The following is a 24,973-nucleotide window of genomic DNA, read 5'->3' as shown; positions in this document are numbered from 1 at the left end:
AGCGTGGAGTCTTCCTGCGTTGGAACCTGCTGCGTCTGTTCCCTTTCGCCCGTCCTGGGCATGCCCCCTCCAGCACATGCCTCCAATCCAACCACAGCTCCCACCGTCAGGGCCCCACACCAAGCCAGTCACGGTACCCCTCCTGGATGACTACAGTCACCTCCTCACTGGCCTCCTGGCGGCTGCCCTTGCCTCCTATGGCCTTCATGTTACAGGGCAGCCAGGAACTAATCATGTCCTCCCACTGCTTCCGCAGTGGGAACCAGATGGTTCCTGCTGCCCCTGCTGCCCGAGTAGGGGTCCTGCTATGCCCACACACCCCGGCCTCTCAGCCCTCGCCCCTCCCACCTTCGTCTGCCTCACCCCTCTCCTCAAAGGTGCCAACCTGGCCTCTTTGGACACGCTGTTCTGTCCTCCTGACACGTATCCACCATGGATATGTGGCATCGCCCTGGTTGGCTCCTTCTCACCCTTCAAGCCCCCCTTCCACAGGGCTTCCCTGCCCACCCCCGCAAGGAGGCCCCCAGCCATGGTCCTCGCTACTTCCTTCACAACATGCCATCACTGCCCCCAATTCACCTGCCCACTGGTTTACCTGTCTGCTGTCTATCCCCTCAACCAGGTTGCGAACCCCAGGAGGGTTCGTTTTGGATCCTGACACATCCCCTGCACGAGGGTGGACCCCTGGGAGGTGCCCAGTGACGACTCACAGAATACATGAACATAAACAGGCGGGCTGCAGACAGTTCCAGAGAAAGCCCAGAGCCACCAGGGGGAGAATTGTTTTGGGGCTGTGGAATACTTGCAGCCAGGAGTGGCCCTTACACCTCCTCTTGTAGAGGCCTGGCTGGCCACAGGCTCTCTGCCACCCTGCCCTGAACCATGTCACGACTTGCCAGGTAGAAGGGGCTGATGCTTGCTTATGCCTGATCTCCCCGCCTTTAGCCTGCTTGGGTACTTTTCAGCTCTTCCTTACACTGGGACAAAATGCAGCCCGCCCTTCCTGTGACTTCTCCATCCTGCCCCCAAGGGCCAGCGAGAGATGGGAAAATGGGGAAGCGAGCTGGCAAAGAACAGGGCTCTGGAGTCCCATCCCGGCTCATTCTCCCATAGGCTGAGGGATGTTGGTGAGCTCCGTCATTGCCCTGGGCCTCAGTCCCTCCTATGGGGGAATGGGGATAAAAGTCCCACCTCTTCTTGACCGGACCACTGGGAAGTGGTTCTCTGCTCTGCCCAGCCGGGCAGAGCGTCCCTGCATGTCACGTTTACACAAACCACAGGACCCAGATCCTTTCCACCCACTCAGAACCAGGGCTCAGGGCTTCTGGCTTCTACACAGGAGCTCTCGTTCAAAAACACTTCGGGAGTGAACTTAGTTAGGGTTTCAGCCTAGGGACTGCTGTTTTTATTGTTAACACAAATATCATCCCATCACTCCTATCATTTTTCATGCATTTGAGACCTTGCCCCCACGTCCAGGGGGAACAGTCAACACCCAAGGGTGGGCATCCTAAAGAAGAAATTCCAGGAGGACATGCATGTCCTGCTGCTGTTCCGCACCAGGGAGAGGCTGTCCAGGGAAGGGAGGCGCCATGCCCGGCCCGGCCCCGGAGGGCCTGAAGGAAGAGGCACAGGAGACAGGCTTTGGCTCACACAAAATGGACTTGGCTTCTGTGGGGAGGAAAGAGGCCTCTCTTCTCAGAATTAAAGCTTCTAGAACTGCACCATCCAAGATGGTTGGTCACTGGCCCCATGGGGCTGCTGAACACAGATAACGGGCTGATCCAAACAGACGTGTTGGAAGTGCAAACCACACACCAGGTTTTGAAACTTAGTGCAGAGGAAGAAACAGAACATAAGAGAGTCTCGTTCAGTTTTTATACTGATTAGATGTTGAAATGACAATATGCTGACCTCAATATTATTACTAACGTTAATTTTATGATTTCTTTTAGTTTTACTTTTAATGTGGCCGCCAGAAAACTTAAACTGACAGGCTGGCACGATATCTCTAAGGGACAGTGCTGCTCTAGAGTACAGATTGCTGGCCCTTTGGGGAGAAGGGCGCTGGTCTGCCCCCACACTCTCATTCTTCGTGCTGGAGTTGGCAGGTGGCCAGCTCCAAGTCTCTGCTTCAAGGGGTCCCAGCTATGAGGCAAGCCTGGGTGATCCTTGTGGGCTTTCCAGGTCCACTGGCTGCAGACTCTGCAGACGCTGACATCTGTCACAGTGAGTATGAACACGACCTGACCTTACAGCAACACAGATCACCAAGCAGAAAACCACAAAAAACTACTAGCATCAAGGAGGTAAACAGGGTGCAAGCCAGCAGCCATACACTGGGTCACATTCAAGGCCATCTCGGAGGCGTCAGGCACATCTACCCCAGACCCCTGACCAATTCCACGTGTGGGGACACGTCCATGGGGAGAGCCCCTGCAAGCCACACCCCCTCAGCTTGCCTCTGCCTGCATCTTTGCAGAGCTTGCTACACGGAAGCCAGTGAGTGGAACACCGTGTAGGGCACATTGCAGACATGCTCCCTTAGAAAAGCGCTCGGCACACACGGGACAGAGGGGATGACACACTTTTCCAAATTAGTTTTGGGGACCGACATAGAGTCGCCAACTTTCTGTTTCATCCAGTGTAGATAATAACAAAAAAATTATCCTTTGGGATATTTTTGTACCAAAAGAAGTAGGAAAGACTTAACCCACACGAAGAGAAGTACATCTGTTACTGTGCCACACAAAACAGCCAGCTGGATCATCATCAAACCCACAGGCACAATGAAATAAAAGCGAGATGGATGGAGCACGCAAAAATTCATAGGAGGAGAACAGGGCTTTCTGAGGGAGCCTTCTTCTCCAGATCTGCTGAAACTCAAGTACAGGGAGAGAGTCCTGTGGCTGCCAATCAGGACACAGTGGACTCAAGGACAAAGACGCAAAGAGCGAGCAAAAAAATGCCAAGATTCATTAACCTCATGGAAAATGAAAAGTTGGACAGGAAAGAAAAAGTGAACTATGTTTGCTGTGCGGTTGCAGATGTAAATAAGAGTCACGTACTTAAATCATCTGAACACTGAATATTAATCTAATCAAATTATGTTCCTGTGTTGGGATTTCCTCTTCTAGAGTAGGAAGTCAAGAGACAATGTCTATGAGTTTTTTTAGACACAGACAGTAATTTAGTGGTTACCAGAGGGTAAGGGGGTGGGGGATGGGTGATGAGGGTAAGGGGGATCAAATATATGGTGATGGAAGGAGAACTGACTCTGGGTGGTGAACACACAATGGGATTTATAGATGATATAATACAGAATTGTACACCTGAAATCTATGTAAATTTACTAACAATTGTCACCCCAATAAATCTAATTAATTTTTTTTAAAAAAAGAGACAATGTCTAAAACTGAAAAAACCAAGAGATTGAGGTCTCAACTTGTTACTGGGAGCTTCGGGGATTAAGTCGCAGAAGAAACAGCTAAATGCACTTGAAAGCAGTTCCCACTGGGGTGGGAACTCAGTGAGGAGGGGAAGGGGGAACAGGAGACTGATGAGTTTCACTGTCTGGTCGATTACCTGAATTTTAAACCATATACAGTTGACCCTTGAACAACATGGGTCTGAACTGCACAGGTCCACTTCTCTGGGGATTTTTAAAAATAAATACCTGTACTACCAAACCTTCAAAGAGGATCTAATACCAATCCTGCTCAAACTCTTCCAAAAAATTGAAGAAAAGTCAGTACTCCCTAACTCATTTTATGAGGCCAACATTACCCTGATACCAAAACCTGGTAAGGACAACACAAAAAAAGAAAACTACAGACCTATATCTCTGATGAATACAGATGCTAAAATCCTAAACAAAATTCTAGCAAATCGAATACAACAATGCATTAAAAAGATTATTCATCACGACCAAGTGGGGTTCATCCCCGAGGCACAAGGATGGTTCAACATTCGCAAATCCATCAATGTGATACATCACATAAACAAAATAAAGGACAAAAATCATATGATTCTATCAATTGATGCAGAAAAAGCATTTGATAAGATACAACATCCATTTATGATTAAAACACTTACTAAAATTGGTATAGAAGGAAAATACCTCAACATAATAAAGGCCATATACGACAAGCCCTCAGCTAACCTCATAATTAATGGTGAAAAGCTGAAGCCCTTTGCTCTACGTTCAGGAACACGACAAGGTTGTCCCCTATCACCTCTGCTTTTCAACATAGTGTTGGAAGTCCTCGCCAGAGCTATCAGGCAAGAGAAAGAAATAAAAGGCATCCAAATTGGGAATGAAGAAGTTAAATTGTCACTCTTTGCAGATGACATGATGCTATATATAGAAAACCCTAAAGACTCCACCAAAAAGCTATTAGAAACAATCAATGAATATAGTAAAGTTGCTGGCTACAAAATCAACGTACAAAAGTCCATTGCTTTCCTATATACCAACAATGAAATCTCAGAAAAAGAGATAGAAAAAACAATTCCTTTTGCAATTGCAGCAAAAAGAATAAAATACCTAGGAATAAACTTAACCAAGGATGTGAAGGATTTATATGCTGAAAACTATAAGACATTTTTGAAAGAAATTGAAGAAGACACAAAGAAATGGAAAGACATTCCGTGCTCATGGATTGGAAGAATCAACATAGTTAAAATGGCCATATTACCCAAAGCCATATACAGATTTAATGCAATCCCCATTAAAATCCCAATGACATTTTTTAAAGAAATAGAACAAAAAATCATCAGATTTGTTTGGAACCACAAAAGACCCCGAATAGCCAAAGCAATATTAAAAAAAAAGAACAATACTGGAGGTATCACACTCCCTGATTTTTCCCTGTACTACAGGGCTACAATAATCAAAACAGCTTGGTATTGGCGGAAAAACAGACACATAGACCAATGGAATAGAATTGAGAACCCAGAAATAAAACCACATAAATATGGACAGATAATTTTTGACAAAGAAGCTAAAAACATACAATGGACGAAAGACAGCCTCTTCAATAAATGGTGCTGGCAGAATTGGATAGCTACGTGCAAAAGAATGAAACTGGACTGCTATCTGTCACCATGTACCAAAATTAATTCAAAATGGATCAAAGACTTAAGCATAAGACCTGACACAATAAACTGCATTGAAGAAAACATAGGTACTAAACTTATGGACCTTGGGTTCAAAGAGCATTTTATGAATTTGACTCCAAAGGCAATGGAAGTAAAAACTAAAATAAACAAATGGGATTATATGAAACTGAAAAGCTTCTGCACAGCAAAAGAAACTATTGACAAAATAATGAGGCAACCAACTGAATGGGAGAAGATTTTCGCAAACAGTTCCTCTGATAAGGGGCTAATATCCAAAATATACAAGGAACTCATGAAACTCAACAACAAAAAAACAAACAACCCAATCGAAAATGGACAGAGGACCTGAAGAGACATTTCTCCAAAGAGGATATACAAATGGCAAATAGACATATGAAAAAATGCTCAACATCGCTAATCATCAGAGAAATGCAAATGAAAACCACAATGAGATATCACCTCACCCCAGTCAGAATGGCTTTCATCAACAAAACAAATAGTAACAAGTGTTGGAGAGGCTGTGGAGAAAAAGGAACTCTCATACACTGTTGGTGGGAATGCAGACTGGTGCAGCCACTATGGAAGGCAGTGTGGAGGTTCCTCAAGAAATTACGAATAGAATTACCATATGACCCAGCAATCGCTCTCCTGGGTATCTACCCCAAAAATATAAAAGCATTTCTCTATAGAGACACGTGTACGCCAATGTTCATTGCAGCTTTGTTTACGGTGGCCAAGACATGGAAACAACCAAAATGTCCTTCGATAGATGAATGGATAAAGAAGTTGTGGTACATATACACAATGGAATACTATTCGGCGTTAAGGAAAGATGATATAGGAACATTTGTGACAACATGGATGGATCTCGAGAGAATAATGCTAAGTGAAACAAGTCAGACAGAAAAAGCAGAGAACCCTATGATTTCACTGATATGTGGTATATAAACCAAAAAGAACAAGACAAACAAATGAGAAACAAAAACTCATAGACACAGACAATAATTTAGTGGTTACCAGAGGGTAAGGGGGTGGGGGGTGGGTGATGAGGGTAAAGGGGATCAAATATATGGTGATGGAAGGAGAACTGACTCTGGGTGGTGAACACACAATGGGATTTATAGACGATGTAATACAGAATTGTACACCTGAAATCTATGTAAATTTACTAACAATTGTCACCCCAATAAAATTAAAAAAAAAAAATAAAAAAAAAAATAAATAAATACCTGTACTGGTTTTTTTTGTAATTATTTACAGGAGCATGTTATCAGATTTTATTTTTCTTTTACATAGATCCTATGTATGTAGGGGCATTTATTTAATCATTTATTTATTGACTCATTCAGTCACTCAAAATACATCTATGAAGGCCCTCTACCTGTACTGTTTTTGATCTGCAGTTGGGAGTCCAGAGATGTGGAGGGTGGATGGTATTCACTGATCTACACAATTTTATATAGGGAACTTGAACATCCATGGATGCTGGTATCCGCGGGGAGTACTGGAACTAATCCCCCACAGATACCAAGGGACAATTAAGTTTTGGGGGAGTGAAAAATTTATATATGGGCCTGCTTGGTGGCTCAGGTAGTTGGAGCGCCATGATCCTAACACCGAGGTCGCCAGTTCAATTCCCACGTGGGCCAGTGGGCTGCGCCCTCTACAGCTAAGATTGTGAACAACAGCTCTCCCTTTAGCTGAGCTGTGGAGAGCAGCCAGAGATCGGTGTGAGCTGCCATGGGCTACCGTGTGTGGCCATGGAGCGGCCAGCGGCCCGCAAGAGTGGCTGTGAGCGGCCGACTGACAACCAGCGACCAAATGCCTCAGCTGGGGACAGCGCAAAGCTCATAATACCAGCGTGGGCCAGGGAGCTGTGTCCTACACAACTAGACTGAGAAACAACGGCTTGAACTAGAGTGGGACAGAGAGGCAGAAGAAGGGGAGAAGGAAAAAAAAATTATACATGAATTTTTCAACTGTGCAGAGGGCCATCCCCCTAACTCCTGTGTTGTTCAAGAATCAACTGTACTCGTTCAAGAGATTATTTAAAAAAAAGAAAAAAAAAAGTGGACAGCCCGGTGGCTCAGGCGGTTAGAGCTCCATGCTCCTAACATGGGCCAGTGGGCTCTCAACCACAAGGTTGCCAGTTCAATTCCTCGACTCCCGCAAGGGATGGTGGGCTCTGCCCCCTGCAACTAGCAACGGCAACCGGACCTGGAGCTGAGCTGCGCCCTCCACAACTAAGACAGAAAGGACAACAACCTGAAGCGGAACGGCACCCTCCACAACTAAGATTGAAAGGACAACAACTTGACTTGGAGAAAAGTCCTGGAAGTACACACTGTTCCCCAATAAAGTCCTGTTCCCCTTCCCCAATAAAATCTTAAAAAAAAAAAAAAAAAAGTAAGACGCCCTGGGCAGAGAAAACCTGTTTCAAAATAAGGCTGTGTCGGAAGTCACAAATGGCCACCTGGGGCTTCTTGAGGGTCACTCGCAGTCCCAGGGGTTTGTTCACCTGATTGGAATTCTCCTGGTGGGCACCCAGCCCCAGCATCTTACCTTCAAAAATGAAGGGCACTGCTCAGAAGTATGTGTCTGAGAACTGAGAGCTCACAGCACAGCTATGTGGGACCCACACAAACGGGCCACCTGGGAGCCAGGCACGGTCCCACAAGACACTCCAAGGGCAGCACATATGTGCTGCACCCATTCACGTGGGCTGGGCTGACATATGTGTTAGAGGTCACACTGGAGTCTCCCTCTGCTCATTCAACCAACCCATCGTTCATTCGGAGACTATTCTAGAGTGTCAATGAACCCATCATTCGTTCGCAGACTATTCTAGAGTGTTAATGAACCCATCGTCCATTCACAGACTATTCTAGAGCATCTACTTCTCCCAGGCCAGGTACTGTACAAAAGCTGGCCCAGTCTCCTCCCCTTCGAAAGTCCCTTTGTCCAGCTGCTCTTTCTAAGCCCACTGCTCTCCCATCTGCATGAGGGGGGTCCACAGAGGCACAAAGGGGGGTCTGTCAGTCCCAGCCTCCCCGGGCTCGTGGTTCCTGCCTGCCCCTGTGGTCCTGGGATTAGAGGCCCTGCACCAGCTGGGGTGCCCAGGCCACTGGCCACCTGAGTGATGGGTCTGGGATTCGGGCCCTGACTTACTCCGAGACATGTGGACTGTGGCAAGGCGGCGGTACAGGGCCTTCTGCCGGGGGTCTGGATGGAAGCCACTCTTGGTGAAGTAGACGTGGATGTAGATTGAGCCATTCTGCTGGACGCTCTGCAAGGCGGGCCAAGAGGGAGAAGGAAATGCTAAAGCCCCTCACTACACATGCTCCCAGCAGCTTCCCCAGCCCCTGTTCTCAGGCTGGGCAGGCAGGATAGGTGAGCAGTTAAGAGCAAAACACTGGAGTCAGAGACTCAGACACGGATCCCGGCTCTAGCCCCACGGCGTGGCCTCAGCCTTCCTTCACCGAGCCTCAGTGCTCACCAGCAGGATGCAGGTCATCAGAGCTGAAAGCACAGCAGTGCTGTCATAATGATCCCAGGGCACCCAGCAGATCACTCAGGCAGAGGTGGAACTCAGTAAATGTCAGCGACATTAATTCATTCAACTGTCAAACAGCAGGGACCAGACCCTACTCCAGGCACTTCAAACGGTAACTGACTAATCCAATGGGTACACATTCCTGTAATCCACAAAGACTTCATGCAGTGGTAGTGTTACGTTATTACCCTCATTTTCCAGATGAGCCAACTGGGGCTCAGGCAGAGGGATTACGTAACGTACAGCGAGTGAGTGGATCCGAACCCCGTCTGCGGGCTCCTCCACGGCTCTGCCTCCCACCATCTGCCCGTGCCTTTCACTTCTGGCTCCCGAGGACGGGGGACGACGCTGTCTCTCACCTGGCACAGATGAAGACACTGAAGAGGGGCCTGGGGTAGATGGCAAGAGCATCTGAGTCCTCTGTCTAATCTTCGTGCAGAGCTGGGATTCAATTGGTCAAACTACATCCTCTTCGCTTCCCTGCCTTTGAAGCCCACCGCTGTGGTCATGTTTTTTTGTATTTTATGTTTTTTAGGTTTGAACATCTCGGTGGACCTAGCTGGCTGGGTAGAGACCTACCTGCAGGGGTAGCTAATTCCTAAAGATAATAAACAACTCACCTGCCCTTTTAGTATGCAAACCAACCAATCCCAAGTCCAAACCCCATTCACTCCCTTCAGCTACCTCTCACACACCAAGCTGCCGTAATCACCGGGAACCAAGTACCAGACAACTAGAGACCACCCCTCCAGCCCAGAGCCCACCAACATTATCCAAACTAGCCAGTCCTAAGCTGTTTCCCTGCGCTGCTTTGTCTTTCCCGTGGAAACCCCAATGAAGCGTGTGGCTAGGCTTCCCTGCTCCCCTAGCTCCTGCCCAAACTGATGTTTCCCCACGTGGCCCTGTGTGGTATGGCAGGCCCCCTCTTCCCTGCAAATGTAAGCAATAAATTCTTCTTCTAGTGGCATTGGCCTCTCCATGTTGCCACAGTCACCTCCATAAATTAAAATCACGTGCCACTGAGACACCCTCCTACCCCAAAGCTGGGAAGGAGGGTCAGATCGGAGTCCTTGGGGGCAGTTCTCACTGCCTGGCTTGCTGCCCCTCAGGCTAACTGGGACCTCAGCGAGGAGCCAAGGGGCTGGGCGTGAATCTTAGTGGAAGCCACCCCTCAGCACGGCTTAGCCTATCTGCCTCAGAAAGACTGCGTCCACACCCTGCGTCCAGCCACCCTGACTGATCAAAACAGAGACAGACAGAGCAGACATGGAGACCTGCTAGGGGGAACTGAGAGGGCAGCGGCCCCAAAGGAAATGTCAACTTCAATGATTCATCAAATTCATTGATTGCTCAACATTCACTGATTCTGCACCCGGCCCCACGATGGGCAGAGCTGGGGACATTGCAGTGATCAAGATAGTCCCAGCCTTACCCTCACGGGGGTCACAGACCCGTGGCTGGGGGGGGGAGGGGCCAGATCCATGTCTAGAAAGGGACAACCCCCCAGAGTAGCAGGGCTTGAGTAGGAGAGCCCAAGGACGGTGGCTACCTGACCCCGAGTGTCAGGAAGGGCTTCTTGGAGAAGGTGGGATTTGAACCTGGGGCTGCCAGAATCCAAGGCTAGATAGCTGGAGTTCAAATCTCTCACTAGCTGTGTGACCTTGAGAAATTCACTTAACCTCTCTGTACCTCAGTGTTCTAATCAATCAAATGGAGATATTCATAGGGTTGCTGGGAGATTTCCACCAATTGGCCTAGCTTGGAGACTTGCACATAGTAAATGTTAACTTTTGTTTTCAAACTGGGCTTCCTGACATACTAGTGATAACTAGACACCCCCAAGGATGATTACTAATCTTTCACTGGCTTAAACCACAGATTTACACAACCCTGGGGGGGTTGTTGGGAGGATCCTAGACCAATTCCAACTCCATTCAAATGGAGATGTGGGGAGGCCAAGGCCCAGAGACCTCAGGAACCTGCCTGTGGCCACACAGCATGTGAACGGAGGCTACTGCCAGGCTTGAAGCCTATACTCTAGATTGCAGGACTGGGAGATGGTTCAAGGCAAGTCCCTTCAGTGTGAGTTGAGCAGCCTTGGGGCCAGAGATGAGGTGGTTTTCCCACCTGTGGAATGTCGAGCTCAGCGAAGTGCTCGTAGCAGCCATCGGAGTTCTCGCCGCTAGTCCAGTCGCCATACACAAGGTCGTGCTGCTCCCAGAAGAGTGCTGATGTGGCGTTGAAGTCTGTAAAGTGCTCGTGCTCTGAGATGTACACGTGCAGGTTCTGTTAGGAGAAAGGGTGAGCTGAACACTGCTCCTAAGAGCCTCTGAAGGTTGACAGACAAAGAGCAGATGAAGAGCTGTGGCAGTGGTCAGCACACTAATATGAACAATTTTGTGGGGGAAGGGGAGGAGGGTTAATGGAGAGTGAAGTAGCATCTGGAAGAATAAGTTTATTTTCTCTTTTCTCATATTCCTATCATGTCTATCCTGGTCTAAGTCTGTGACGTCTATGAACAAAAACTAATTGAAGAATGGCCAACTTGGCAATTAGAATTTGGGGTTAGAGAGGATCGAGACCTCCCTGCATTCTCCCTTCTCGGCCTCTTATGACCTTCCTGGTCAGAGTTCTGCAGGCTCATGGATAAAGCAGTCAAGATATGCAGGAGGGTCCGCCGGAAAACACAGGGGATATGGGGTAGCCTGGCCTCTGAGAACTCTCGCCTTTCTCAGGTCCCTGTGGCCTTCTTTGTCCAGAGCCCCGAAGGCCCACTGACGAATAGCTGAGCAGTGGTCACCCTGCGGACTAGAATCCCAGGAAACCAAGAATCCCAGGGCTGCGGAGAACCACAAAGGTGGGAGGAGCCTAGATGCCTGGCGTCTGAACCCTTGCTGTAGATGCTGCTGATCCCCGGCCCTCACAGTTCTCCCTTACTGCTGCCTCTGCCAGGCTCCCCACCCCTTCTCGGTCTCTCCCATCCTTACCCCTCCCCTGCACACCTCCCCTTGCAACTTTTTTTTAAAAAAACTTTTATTTATTTTAAGTGTGTTTTTGTAGGACCCATCAGCTCCAAGTCAAGTAGCTGTTTCAGTCTAGTTGTGGAGAGCGCAGCTCACAGTGGCCCATGCGGGGATCGAACCAACAACCTTGTTAAGAACATCGTGCTCTAACCAACTGAGCTAACCGGCCGCCCTCCCCTTGCAACTTTTAAAGTCTGAATGTACTTTTGAAATAAATATGTTAAGGACTCTGTTAAGACAGTTTTTAAACAGCTGAGTGATTCCTTGGATGTCCCTCTCACCCAGACACAGTGCCATCACACCACCAAAAGAATGTGCCTTTTCCTTATGGGTATTGCTTAAGTGACAGGTTTCATGGGCTGTGGACAGACCCAGAGTTCCTCAGCCCCAGATGTGTTCACAGACCTGACAGTGACCACAGGCCGGGTCACTGCCCATGTCACTCGCCCACACCCACTCGAGGGCTCACCTCCAGTCTCTGGCCTCCCAGCCAGCACTTACCATTAAAGTGTCTTTGGGGAACAGGTTGCGGCTGGCGACGCGTGGGGCTCCTCCGGGGCCTACCTGGTCCTGAGGGGCCTGCCCTCGGCGGAACCAGCTGCTGATGGCCCAGATGATGAAGATCCTAGGAGGGAAGCAGGGCAGGTGGTGAGTACCCGAGCGCTTCTCTCCAACATGGACCGACCTGACCTCCTTCTGGCTCAGCACCTGCTAGGGCCTGACCCAGGGCTGGTGACCAAATAGGGAGGGTCCTCAACAAGGCCTTGTCTGGAGAGAGACCCCAGATGCCACTGTCCGCTGTGTGGGGGGTGTGGCACTGCCTTGGTCTCCGCACAGACCCCCCCAGGCTGAGTCTTCCAGGACTGAGGGCTGTAGGGGCTTGGACCCTCAAAACCTCACACATAGGAAACTTAATGTCTCAGTCCCCTGGAATCGCAAAGTGAGACAATCCTAAGAATCTGGAATCCCAGCGTTTTAGAAGCACAGAACCTTACAGAGAGCAACATTTCAGAACTTCAACTGAAAATGGAAGAAGCAGACAGTAAGTAACAGATTGTCCCAATTTTTAGTAGCAACGGGCTAGGTTATTGATACCAACTCTCCTCTTGGAAACAACTTGGAAAAGTTTGATAAAAATGAACACATTTAGAATATCAGTATTAGTTTTGTACACATAATTATATACCTTCATATAGCAAGAATACATACTGCTCAGGTATGTTCTCTTTCGTATGTTTTTAATCGTTTACATATGAATCTATGTAAATGTATATTCTTAAAAGCACAGAAGGGGCCGGCCCGGTGGCTCGGGCGGTTGGAGCTCCATGCTCCTAACGCCGAAGGCTGTCGGTTCAATTCCCACATGGACCAGTGGGCTCTCAACCACAAGGTTGCCGGTTCGACTCCCGCAAGGGCTGGTGGGCTGCGCCCCCTGCAACTAGCCATGGCAACTGGACCTGGAGCTGAACGGCGCCCTCCATAACTATGACTGAAAGGACAACAACTTGACTTGGAAAAAATCCTGGAAGTACACAGTTTCCCAATAAAGTCCTGTTCCTCTTCCCCAGTAAAATATTTAAAAAAAAAAAAAAAAAGCATGGAAGATGGATGACTGAAGCTTTACCAGACAAAAATTGAAGGGAAGATTCGAATCCCAAGAAGTATAGGGGCACCAGAAGCTTCTTTTTGTGGAAACTGAGGATATTTGCTAGGTATTTCGATAAGTGATAGAAATGCTAGCCCAGGGCCCACACAAGGTAACCAGAGACCAACCCTGCGAGGAGCTAAGAGCCCACAGGGCTCCGTACCCAGGACGAGGGGAAGCAGGTATGGCCCATCTCCCCAGGAGTCGCACACATGGTAGGCATGGCCGGAGCCTGGAACCTGGTGCAAGGAGACCCTGGACCGATAATGCCTCAGGCAGCCAGTGGAAGCAAAGCAAGTCCTCTCTGGAGGAAAATATGTTCATCCTGGGCCGGAAATGATTTCTATAAATAATTTTTCAAGTATAATGATCAACACCCAGCCAAAGATAAACCAGGTGCACGAGGAAACAAGACACTAGGAATGAGAACCAGGGGAAAGCAAACACAAAATCGAAACTCAGAACCACTGAACTCTGAAGTTCCCGAATTTGTTATAAAATCCTCAAAATTTGTATTGAGAGAGCTTCAGAAGTACCATACTCAGAATAATATGACAGGAAAAACACAAAGCAAAACAATATGACTTCATCTTAGCTAAAATAAATACTGTAGAGTCATTTTCTCAATTCACAAAATTGAATCAACCTAACATTACACAGTCTTACAGGTATTTTCAGGATACACTGTTAAAAGAAAAAGGCAAGATGAAAGAAGGAGCACAGAATGAGTCTACTTCTGTGTAATAAACTATTTAAAAACAACAAACCCGGGCTGGGGAGATGGAGAAATGGGAGTTAGTGTTTAATGGGGAAGATGAAAAAGTTCTGAGATGGATGGTGTCACGTGATGATAGCACAACAATGGAACTGTACACTTAAAAATGGTTACAATGAGGGCGGCCAGATGGCTCAGTTGGTTAGAGCGCGAGCTCTCAACAACAAGGTTGCCGGTTCAGTTCCCACATGGGATGCTGGGCTGCGCCCCCTGCAACTAAGATTGAAAATGGTGACTGGACTTGGAGCTGAGCTGCGCCCTCCACAACTAGATTGAAGGACAACGACGTGCAGCTGATGGGCCCTGGAGAAACACACTGTTCCCCAATATTCCCCAATAAAAAAAAATTTTTTTTAAAAAGGTTAAAATTGTACATTTTACGTCATGTATATTTAACCACAACAAAAGGTAAAAAACACCCACCTCGCCGTGAATGCACCTTTCCATTGACATAAAAGCAGAGAAAGATATGAAATGATACACATCAAGATTTAAAATAGATTCCTTTGTGTTAGGTGAGCAGGGGAAGGCAGAGGGAAACAAAAACAAAATGAACAAAAAGCTTCAAAACATAATACTGCCTTAAAAAATTCTGCATAATAAAAACAGCATGCACGTGAATCAATATGTAAAAGGAGTGTCACCAATACTGTAATGATGAATGACAGTTATCTTTAGGTGATTTTTACTATTTCTTTACGCTGTTCTTTTTGCATTTTTTTAATGAACAAAATAAAAGCCCCAAGACAAAAAAACTATTAACAGAGGATAGTTGTTTCCAAATATCCATCTTTCTCTTCTCCCTCAAAAAGAAAACTCCTAAATTTTAGGTGGACTTCTTGACCACCTAGAATAAAGACAATTCCAGTCTTGTTTACACCTGGGTGTGGACACAAGGTAAAGTTCTGGTCAATACAATGAAAAACAACGTGTTATGTTGGGCTTTTGGGAAGTGTCTTTAAAGAGGAAGAATATCTCTCCTTGACTTCCTCTTCCTTCCTAGAATGTGGATGTGATGGCTGGATCTTCAGCAGCCTAGTTAGGCCATGAGTATTAGGGGCAAAACCTAGCAGCAGTGGAACAAAAAGCAGGAAGGAGTCTGGGTTGCAGAAGACTGCAGAATCCCTGTCTGCCTAGGTCCAGACTGGTACATGAGAGAGAAATAAACTTCTATTGTATTATATTAGTTCAGGTCTCTCAGATACAGCAGCTGTGCAATTATTAAATGAACAAGTACTTAATTACAGTGTAAAAACCTATATAGCAAAGAGGTTAAATGCCCACCCCGCAGCTGCAATACCTGGATCTGAAGCCCAGCTCTGCCACTTACTGACTGTGTGACCTCAGGCAAGACTCTTAACCTCTCTAGGCCTCTATTTCCTCCACAGTTAAATGGGGATAACACTACCTAGCTTGTGTAGGATTGTCTACAAGCATTAAATGCATTGAGATATAGATATATATGCAATGATGTGTGTCAGCTACAATGGAGTCTGATACATACTCAGTAAGTAGAAGTGTTAGTTACTGTTTGTTATTTTTATAATCGGAAAAAGACATACAAGGACAGAAAAACACTAGGAATTCTAGTGAGGGTGGGGTGCCTCCCTGCTGAGCCCCAAACCATGCTGAAGGGCAAGATCAGGCACAGGGACTTGTCTCTGCCCGTAAAGGCCAGGGAACCCTGGAGTCTGGGGCCCAGGGGCCATGGCCCAGCTGAGCCTTGCACTGCCTCCCCAAGAAGTCCCCGAAGCACAGGGCTGGGGAAGGTCTGAGGACCCCTCCACCTCCAAGAGAGGCTCCCATTTGAGTGAAGACACAAAGGGAGAGTTTGGGAGCAGGGACGTCCAAAGGCACCTCTGCCCAGGCTTAGTGTGTGGCCTGAGGGGGTCCAACCCCTCTGGACTTCCAGGTTCCTTTGTGTAAAACGAGGCCGACTGGACCAGACCTTTCTAGGATTCCATATCTCCAACCCCTTGAAGAACATGTGTGTACCCATATTCCCACAACTTTGGAGACCCTCTGAAAGGCCTCGTAGACACTGCCCTCAGTCTGTGTATCCCAGGCCAGGAAGCCTGGTCTGAGGACACCAGGCCTACAGGGGACTGGCCCTCACCTAACGCTTTTCAACTTTCCAGAGTAAGCAAATCAAAGAGACTTGAAACCCTCTCCTATCTCAAATAGGTATTACTTTCAGGGGTTCAGAAAAATTTAAATATATGAAAAGACATATAAGAACACTTTTCCCCCAACCCCATCCATTGATCTGCCCAGTTCCCACCCTACCCCCCTCTCCAGGTAACCACTGGTGTAACCTGAGGATGTGGGTGAGAACCACAGACTCTCTCCCCAGGAAAGGCCGTTTTAGTGCAATCTGCTTCAGGGAGCTCACAGACCCCTGAAAACAAACTCTGAATTCCATTTTAAGAACTCCAGATGAGACTCTGCTCTGATGTTTGGTGCCACCTGGTGCCAAGGAACGAGCAGGAAATCAGCCTACACCGTGGCTATATTAAAAACGCGTATCTGAAGGAAGTTCCTTTATGTACTGATGTGGAAAAGATTTCTAAGATATATCGCTAATGAAAAAACAGGCTGCCTCTTATGTAAAAATAAAGGGAAAGGTAAAAACAATCTTTATTCATAGCTGCTTGAAGCATGAAAAAAGAAACTGATAACATAAGAAAATTCTAAGTCTCTACTGGACATGGGGGGAGGAGAGGAATGGGGAGAAGGGGCAGGGGCTCCATAGTTGAAGAAGCTTGGGGTCCATGTCAGGAATGATGTACGAGTGTCCGGGCTGAAGATGCAGCATTTCCCTTCTGTACAGCTTCTCAGCATCCGGTGACACTCCCGGAGGACACCAGGCAGGCGGGCTGTCCCCCACTAGAATGTGATCGGTGACTGCATCGAGGATTGTGGGTTATTTTTGAGCTGTTTCTCTTTATATTTTCTAAGATTTTTTTTTTAAACACTGAATAAGAGCAATCTGTAAAGCAACTTTGAGCGTGTGCCAGTTCCTGTACCCCCAGTTGACACGATTCTCATGGAATCCTTCTAATGACCTGCGAGCTACCTGTCAGGATTCCTCTCTGAGGTGGAACATCAGGCATGAGAGGAGCAGTCACCTGCCCAGGGCACGCAGCTCGGAGGTCGAGGGGGCTGAGATGGCAGCGCGGGCTTGTGCTCTGAGACACAATCTGATGCTACCTGTCCTCTAAATTTCAGTAGCTGTTTCCGTTTGAGACAAGCAGGCTGCTCTCAAGTTTTCTCTATTTTGAACAACTGTCTGCGGCCATCCTGACATAATTTCATTTAAGGCCAATTACAGATATGTTTATAGGATGACCACCAATACGTTATACTTCTTTGTTTTCTTCTTTATACTCTTCTGTATTGTTTGAATTATTTTATTTTGTACAATAAGCATGTATTATTTAAAAGTTTAGGGCGAAAAAGCTAAAAAGATAGCACGGAAGAGATGAGTCGTTGCCCCCCCAAAAGCACTGTCCCGTTCTTCCTCAGGAATAGAACCTCTGCTTTTCAGCATGGTGCTCGGTTTCCCAAAATAAAGACCACACTCCCCAGGCTCCCTTGCACCTGGCCAGGGCCGTGTGGGAACGTTCTAGCCAAGGGGATGACTGTTTTAAACAATTATGTCCTATAATTTGTTATCTAGTTTCTTCTGAGGTCTCTCTCCTTGGCTTGTAGACGGTCATGACTACATGGCCTGGTCTCTTGACCATTTTATGAAAACACCTCTCCGGAAAGAAAAAGAAATGCCCATTTTGCAGACAGGTAAACAATAGCTCAGAGCAGAGAAGGGACTGTCAGGTGTAGGCAGGCAGGGACAGAACCCAGCCCCAGGTATATCCCCACAACCCCCCACCAAGGGGGCCTCAGCCAGAGGCTGGGCTTAGAGACAAGGCAGGCCCTGTGTTCCCACTGCACAGGAAAGATGACCGTATGAGTCCACATGTAAAAGGATCACCACCAGCCAGTCACAAAAGGGCACACAGTATGACGCCGCTTAAATGAGGTACCCAGAGCAGTCAAATTCATAGAAACAAAAAGTAGAATGGTGGGTGTCAGGGGCTGGGGGTAGGGGAGAACGAGAAGTTAATGTTTCATGGGGACAGTTTCAGTTTGGGAAGAGGAAAAAGGGGTGGAGCTGGATGGTGATGATGATTGCGCAACAACGTGAATGTACTTAATGCTGCTGAATGTTACACTTAAAAATAGTTAAGGGGCGTCCAGGTGGCTCAGTTGGTTACAACTCGAGCTCTGAACAACAGGGTTGCTGGTTCGAGTCCCACATGGGCCACTGAGCTGCGCCCTCCACAACTAGACTGAAAAACAATGACTTGACTTAGAACTGATGGGTCCCAGAAAAACTGTTCCCCAATATTCCCCAATTTAAAAAAAAGTTAAAATGGTCAATTTTACGCAATGTATATGTTGTGAATGAATTGTGTCCCCCCAAAATTCATGTTGAAGTCTTAACGCTCAGTACCTCAGTGTCTGTATTTGGAGACAGGACCTTTAAAGAGGCGATTAAGGTAAAGTGAGGTTATTAGGGTGGGTCCTAATCCAATAGGACTGGTGTCCTTGTAAGAGGAGATTACGACACAGACCCCCGCAGAGGGAAGACCAGGTGAAGACACAGGAAGATGGTCGTCTACAAGCCAAGGAGAGAGACCTCAGAAGAAACTAGATATGCCAACACCTTCATCCAGGACTTCTAGCCTCCAGAATTGTGAGATAATGAATTTGTGCTGTTTAAGCCACCCAGTCTGTGCTGTTTGTTATAGCAGCCTTAGAATATTAATAATGTGATATATTTTATGACATTGAAAAAACAAACAAACAAACAAATATATGGTGATGGAAGGAGAACTGACTCTGGGTGGTGAACACACACCGTGATGTATAGATGATGTACTCCAGAATTGTACACCTGAAACCTATGTAACTTTACTAACCATTGTCACCCCAATAAACTTTAAAAAAAAACAAAAACAAAAACCCTCTATCATACACAGACACACACACACACACACACACACACACACAGGGCTCTCCACCACTCCACCAATACAGTAACGACGGTCATCAATGATTTTCCCCTTTCTTCTTTATGCTTTTCTTATTTGAACTGTTTTCAGTGCACAAAACCAAAGCCACACCTGCTCACCTGAACAGCACGCCTTTGATGATCTGCCAGGCGTTGGGCGCTGGCTGGGGTGGTGGGTTCTGGGGCTGGGTCTCTGCCGGCAGGTCCCTCCCGATGCTGCCATTGCTGGTCACCTGTAAGGAACAGAGGCCAGGATGTGAGCTGAGGCACCAGGTGTGTATTAGGCACCAGCCCAGCACAGGGATGAGCACAGAGCTGGCCTAGTCCAGCCTGGGGGGGGGAGGGGTGATCAGCGAGAGGACGTTAGACCTGAAACCTACAATATCACCAGTGGCCAGTGCACTGAAGGTGATGAGGGAAGCAGCAGGTGCAGAAACAAAGGTGAGAAACACAGGCTGACTCTGAGGCCTCTCCATGGGACTGTCCATTGCTCCATGGGGCCAGAGCCCAGGATACAAGCAGGTGACTATGGGGGACCATGCAGAAGGGGTCACATGGGAGGTGCCAGATTCTGCAAGGCTTGGGTTGATCTGAAAGGTCCTTCCCCGTGTGAACAGTTCCTGAAGCCTCCTCTGAGGCAGGCTCTGAGGCAGGAGCTCCTGAACCAGTAGGCGAGACAGACGCAGAAAAACACAACCAGAGCGTGAACCATGCCCTGTGAGCCACACGAAGGTGTGTGTAACGAACACAGCACACATTGCCCTGTGAGCCCAAACTATGAACGTCTCTGTGTGGCAGCCAAGCAAATGGAGGCTCAGAGAGATTAAGCCACTCGTCTGCATCACTCAGGAAGGCCGATGGCAGCGAGATGACAGGGAGGTGAGTAGGCCTGGGTTTCCCAAGAGAATCTGCACTCAGAAATAGAAGCTCGGAAACAGAATTTCATGATGTCAAGTTTGGAAGGGCCCGAGGTGGGGAAATTATTCCCGCCCGTCTCGTGGCACCTGTTGACCCCGATCGTGCCCTCTTCCTTCCTCCCAGCTGTCCCCTCCTTCCTCGGTCTTTAAGAGGTAGGACCAGGACTGTCGTGGTTACTGTCAGGTGGGAGTATCACCCAGCCCAGGGCCAGCACAGAGTAGGGGCTCAATGAACACCTGTGGAATCAACACATGCTCCCTGACGGGTTTGTCCCGAGTACCCCGGCAACCCCAATCTACCCTCTCCAGGCCTCCACTGCCGAGGCCTTCTCTGCCACAGCCCCAAGCCCACCACTCTACAATGTCCTCTTCTGCCGGCCTTGAAAGCCGCAGGAAGCAGGGCAGAGCCCCCATCCCGCCCCCCATCCCAGCCAGATGAGGCTGCCAGGGAGCTAAGGCCAGCATTTGTTGAATGTGTCATTTGTCACCTCCTGTCCCCTTCACCAGCCAATAGTGTGGGACAGCACAGAGTTAAAAGGTGAGGACTCAGGGGTCCGACAGACCTAGGCTGTGGGCCTGGTCCCGGCTATGAGATCTCGGTCACATCACTTCCCCTCTCTGACCCAAGGGCCAGGCGGTGAAAACACTACCGTAGTATGTTTCGTTTAGAAAAGATTTCCTTCATGTGTTGAAAAAAATATTTCCTGAGCACCTACTATGTGCCAGGCCCTGTGCTAGGCGGTGGGACCGGTGGTGGCGACACAGTTCTGGGCCTTGCCCTCCCAGAGCTCAGGATCTAGAGGGAAACACACCTGCAGAACAGTAAACAGGATAATTAAAAATGGTAAACAGAAAAAGTGCTCTGGATAAAACAAGCAGGGACAGGTGACAACAACAGAGGTGGGGACAGGGCCCCATTTTGGACTAGGGAGGTCAGAGAGGCAACCATGAGGGGCTGTCTTTGACATTAGGGTGAAGGGTGTGCTGGCGAGAGGGAAAGGTTCAGGGAAGGGGTTGGCCAGGGGGGCGGGCGAGATTAAACAGGCACAGGGTCCCCTCATTCAGGGCTGGCCTGGCTCCTGGGAGCACTGGGGGTGGGGGCGGAATGACAAGTAAGGGTTTCCAGCAAGTCTGAGCTGATTCTGGGTCAATAAATGGAAGCTGGAGGCCAGGCCAGGGTATATAAACCTGAAACCACATCTGGCTGCCTCCCAGGTCTGTTCTTTTACCCAAAATGGTGGACACATTGGCTGGAAACCCTCCCACAGAAATGCAAATGGAAACCGCAATGAGATGTCACTTCACTAGGATGGCCATTATCAAACCGATGGACAGTCACACGTGTTGGCAAGGGTGTAGAGAAACTGGAATGGTCGTACACTGCTGGTGGGGAAAAATGGAGCTGCCGCTTGGAAATATGGCCGATGCTTGAAAAGTTACTGCCCTACAAACCAGCCATCTTACGCCTGTGTCTCTTCCCAAGAAAAATGAGAACATACGTCCACATGGAAGGTTTTATGCAAACGTTCATAGTAGCATTATTCATAATAGCCAGAAACAACGCCACTGGCTTTCGGTGAATGAACAAACTGGGAGGTACCTGTACAACGGAATACGACTCAGCAATAAGAGGAACACGGCTGGGGCAGAGTGACTGCAAAAGAAGGGAATGTTCGGAGGGCAGGGAAGTCTTCTCAGACCGCACTGTGGCGACGCGGGTACCGCACCACTGCATAAAGGGACTAAAAGCCACTGAACTCGACGCTGACGACAGGTGACCGTTCCAGTATTTAAATCATACCTCAATGAAAGAGTAACTCTCCCATTGCTCCCATTTCCTTCGGAGGGAAGGCAAATTACTAACCATGGCCCTCAAGGCCTGGCCGGATCTGGCCCTTTCCCTGCCTCTCTCCTCTCACCCCTCTCCCCTCACTCACTGGCTGCAGCCATAACAGCCGCCTCGCTGTCCCTTCCTCATACTAGGTACCTCCCACCTCAGGGCCTTTGCACTGGCTGTTCCCTGTACCTGAAAGGCTTTCCCGCCATGCATCTGCCTGCATACCTCCCTCACTTCCTTTAAGTCTTTGTTCAAATGTAACTTCCTCAAAGAGGCCTTCCCAGACTATCCGGTTCAAATTGCAGCTCTCCTACCCACCCTCTCTTCCTATGCACTCCGCCCCCAGCTTTATTTCTGTCCATGGCACTTACTGCCATCTGACCCGCTATATATTTTCTTACTTGTCTTATTCACCGTCCATCTTAGCCCCTGTCTGTTCTTCTACCCTGAAGCCCTCAAATAGAACATGCGCACCTGTTTTATTCAGTTATATCCCCAGCATTAGCATGAGGTCTAGCTGGCAGTGGGGGCTCAATACACATTAGCCGAAGGAATGAGTGGCAGAGCTGTGGTCCCTGTGCCTGAGCCCCCAGGTGAAGGAGGGGCAGGCCAGCTGGAGCATGAGACTGCAGAGGCCTGTCTAGACCCCACAGGCCAGGGGAGAGTGGCGATGGCTGTGGACGCAACAATGACTAAGACACACTGTTCTTGGACCTGCACGTCCAATCTCACACAGAACCCCCAGGAATACCCACTAAGGGGCCCAGGAAGCAGCTGAGACCATGAGGCTGGGCCAGCGCTAAGAGCGTGAAGACAGCCTTTCCAGCATGTCGTCACTGAGAGGCGGGATCCATCATGGGAATTCCACCTTAGCCCAGCCTGACCTGTCATCTCAAGATCCATTTGTTCCACAAACACTGAGCACCTGCTCTGTGCCTGGTCCTCAGCTGGGCAGTGCTGGGGACACAGTGGTGTCCCAGACCGTCCCGATTCTGCTCTCCAGGGGCTCCCAGTCCAGAGGAGGAGACAGATGGACAGCACCAACCCAGAGTGGACAGAGCTTGGGACAGGTAGCCCAGGGAGCTGTGAGAGTCCTGACCCAGTCTGAGAGGCTCACGGAGGGCTTCCTAGGGAAGGAAACATCTGAGATGTGCAGAACTATAAGGATCCGCCAAGTAAAGAAGGGAGAAACGTACGCAGAAGCTACCAGGGAAGAGACATCAAGGCACACCCCTGGAAATAAAAGAGCTCAGAGCTGCTAATCCCAGGGGACATTTAGGAATATCTGAAGACATTTTGGGTTGTCACAACTGGGAAGGGGTGTGTATGTTACTAACTAGTGTGCAGAGGTCAGGATGCTAAACATCCTAAAATGCACAGGCTGGCCCCTTACAGTGAAGAATTATTTAACCCAAAATGTCAATAGTGCTGAGGCTGAGAAATCCTAGTGTAGTCTGAAGAAGTCAGCTCATGCCAGACCTTGATCTGCTCAAGAATTTGTACTATATCCTGAAGGCAAAGGAATAAGTCTTGAAAAGTTTTAAGCAAAAGTGGGACAAGAGAAGATTGGAGGGGCAGTCTCTGGAAGCTTAGGGCAACCAGGCAACCTGAGTCCTAGTCTCAGTAATCAACAGAAACTCACAGGGGGAAAGACCTTCTTTCCGCAAGCCAGGAAAGCCCCTGAAGACAGGGACTGAGTCCTCTTTTGAATGCTAAACAGCAAAAACATTTCCTGAGGCCACCCCCGGGGCCAGGCCCTGGTTAAAGATACTGAACCAGGCATGTTGGGCTCTATCACACAAATCTCATCCTGGTGTCCTCCCAGGTGATATTATTTGCCCCTCCTCTTGGCTCCCTCAGTCCCTGGCACAGACTTTTGTCACCACCCTAGTCATCCAGGATATAATTCTTTACGTGTCAGTCTCTCCTACACAACTGATGGCAGCCACACGTCTGTTAGCCATCTTTGTGGCCCATCACATGGCTGCCCTCCTGACCAATCTCCCCATCTACCACGAAAAAAGGCCTAAAGACAGAAAGGAATTAGCACAAGGTCACAGAGAAAGTCAGCTTCCCTCTCCCCTCCCAACCCCTGTGCGCCTCTCCCTTGTGCTGCCTCCCATTTGTCACTGACATCCCAGTGGGTGGGTCGACAGCACCTTGCTGTCACTCCATCGATTCCCTAAATGCCTAAAGGGTGGCTGTTCTGCAGCCTCAGTTTAGTTGAGCTGGCAATGGGTCAGAAGTCATCAGCCCCGAAACTAACTGCCCCACAGGATTAGTTTATGATAAAGCACAGCCATCCCAGTCCCGACTACCCTGGGTCAGCAATGTCTGATTAACTGCTACACGGAATGCATCCCCCTACCCAACCCGGACGACCTTTTGCAAGCGCCTGATTCTCACTGTTCCTTGGATGCCTGTCTGTAAAATGGGTCTGTCAGCCTCCACAGCCTATGCCCTCACCTGATTACCTGACTTCCCCCACAGCTACAAAACTCCCAATTAATCCGTCACTGTCCACACGTGGGTCACTGCGAGGGCGACCCTGAACGCCAGACCACGCTAGGAACGGTCTTGGAGTCTGGAATCACGGAGACAAGCACCCAGGGTTCCTGGGTGCAAACCTGCGTTCCTCCGCACCCCTGTCTCCGGCCGGAGCGACGAGCCTGGTGGCCGCCCCGCGCGACCGTGCGCGGGACCCAGCGCGCCACAGAGCCCCGCTTCCCGCACTGTCTGACCTCCCGGGCCGCCCGGCCCCGCCTGGGCCCGGCATTCAAGGTCCCTCTGGGCAAGGAGCCCCGAATGCACGGGAACCCGTGGAGGAGGACAGGACACGCCCCGTGGGAGGACCCCCAGGTGGGGAAGAACCCCTGAGGCCCTCCTCGGCCTCCGTACCTGACCGGAGCTGCCTCCCCCGGCCGCCACCACGGCGCTGCCGGCCCCGTCCGCCTCCTGCGCCGCCGCCATCTTCCCGCTCCGGGTCCCCGCCCCCGCCGCCAGCCCCGCCCCGTCCCCGACGGCGCCA

General features: G+C 48.9%; 1 protein-coding gene across 4 annotated transcripts in view; it reads right to left on the bottom strand.

Annotated features, from left to right (window-relative positions):
* CLPTM1 (CLPTM1 regulator of GABA type A receptor forward trafficking) overlaps positions 1–24,953 on the bottom strand; it is a 32,429-nt gene extending 7,476 nt beyond the window's left edge. For 3 of the 4 annotated variants that reach the window (XM_081031100.1, XM_081031099.1, XM_081031101.1), the window contains exons 1-5: positions 24,844–24,934; positions 19,312–19,424; positions 12,199–12,322; positions 10,802–10,960; positions 8,290–8,407 (exon numbers count right to left, since the gene is read on the bottom strand). In XM_081031100.1, the coding sequence (XP_080887226.1) occupies positions 8,290–8,407; positions 10,802–10,960; positions 12,199–12,322; positions 19,312–19,424; positions 24,844–24,915 (586 nt within the window). In that variant the 5' untranslated portion in view covers positions 24,916–24,934. Of the gene's footprint in view, positions 1–8,289; positions 8,408–10,801; positions 10,961–12,198; positions 12,323–19,311; positions 19,425–24,843 lie in introns of all 4 variants that reach the window. The other variant, XM_081031102.1, reaches the window with a different exon arrangement.
* Positions 24,954–24,973: the final 20 nt, after the last annotated feature.

This window comes from Rhinolophus hipposideros (assembly GCF_964194185.1).
Source record: "Rhinolophus hipposideros genome assembly, chromosome: 21".
NCBI lineage: Eukaryota > Metazoa > Chordata > Mammalia > Chiroptera > Rhinolophidae > Rhinolophus > Rhinolophus hipposideros.
Note: the sequence above shows the minus strand (reverse complement) of the source record. Positions and strands in the feature narration are given on the sequence as shown.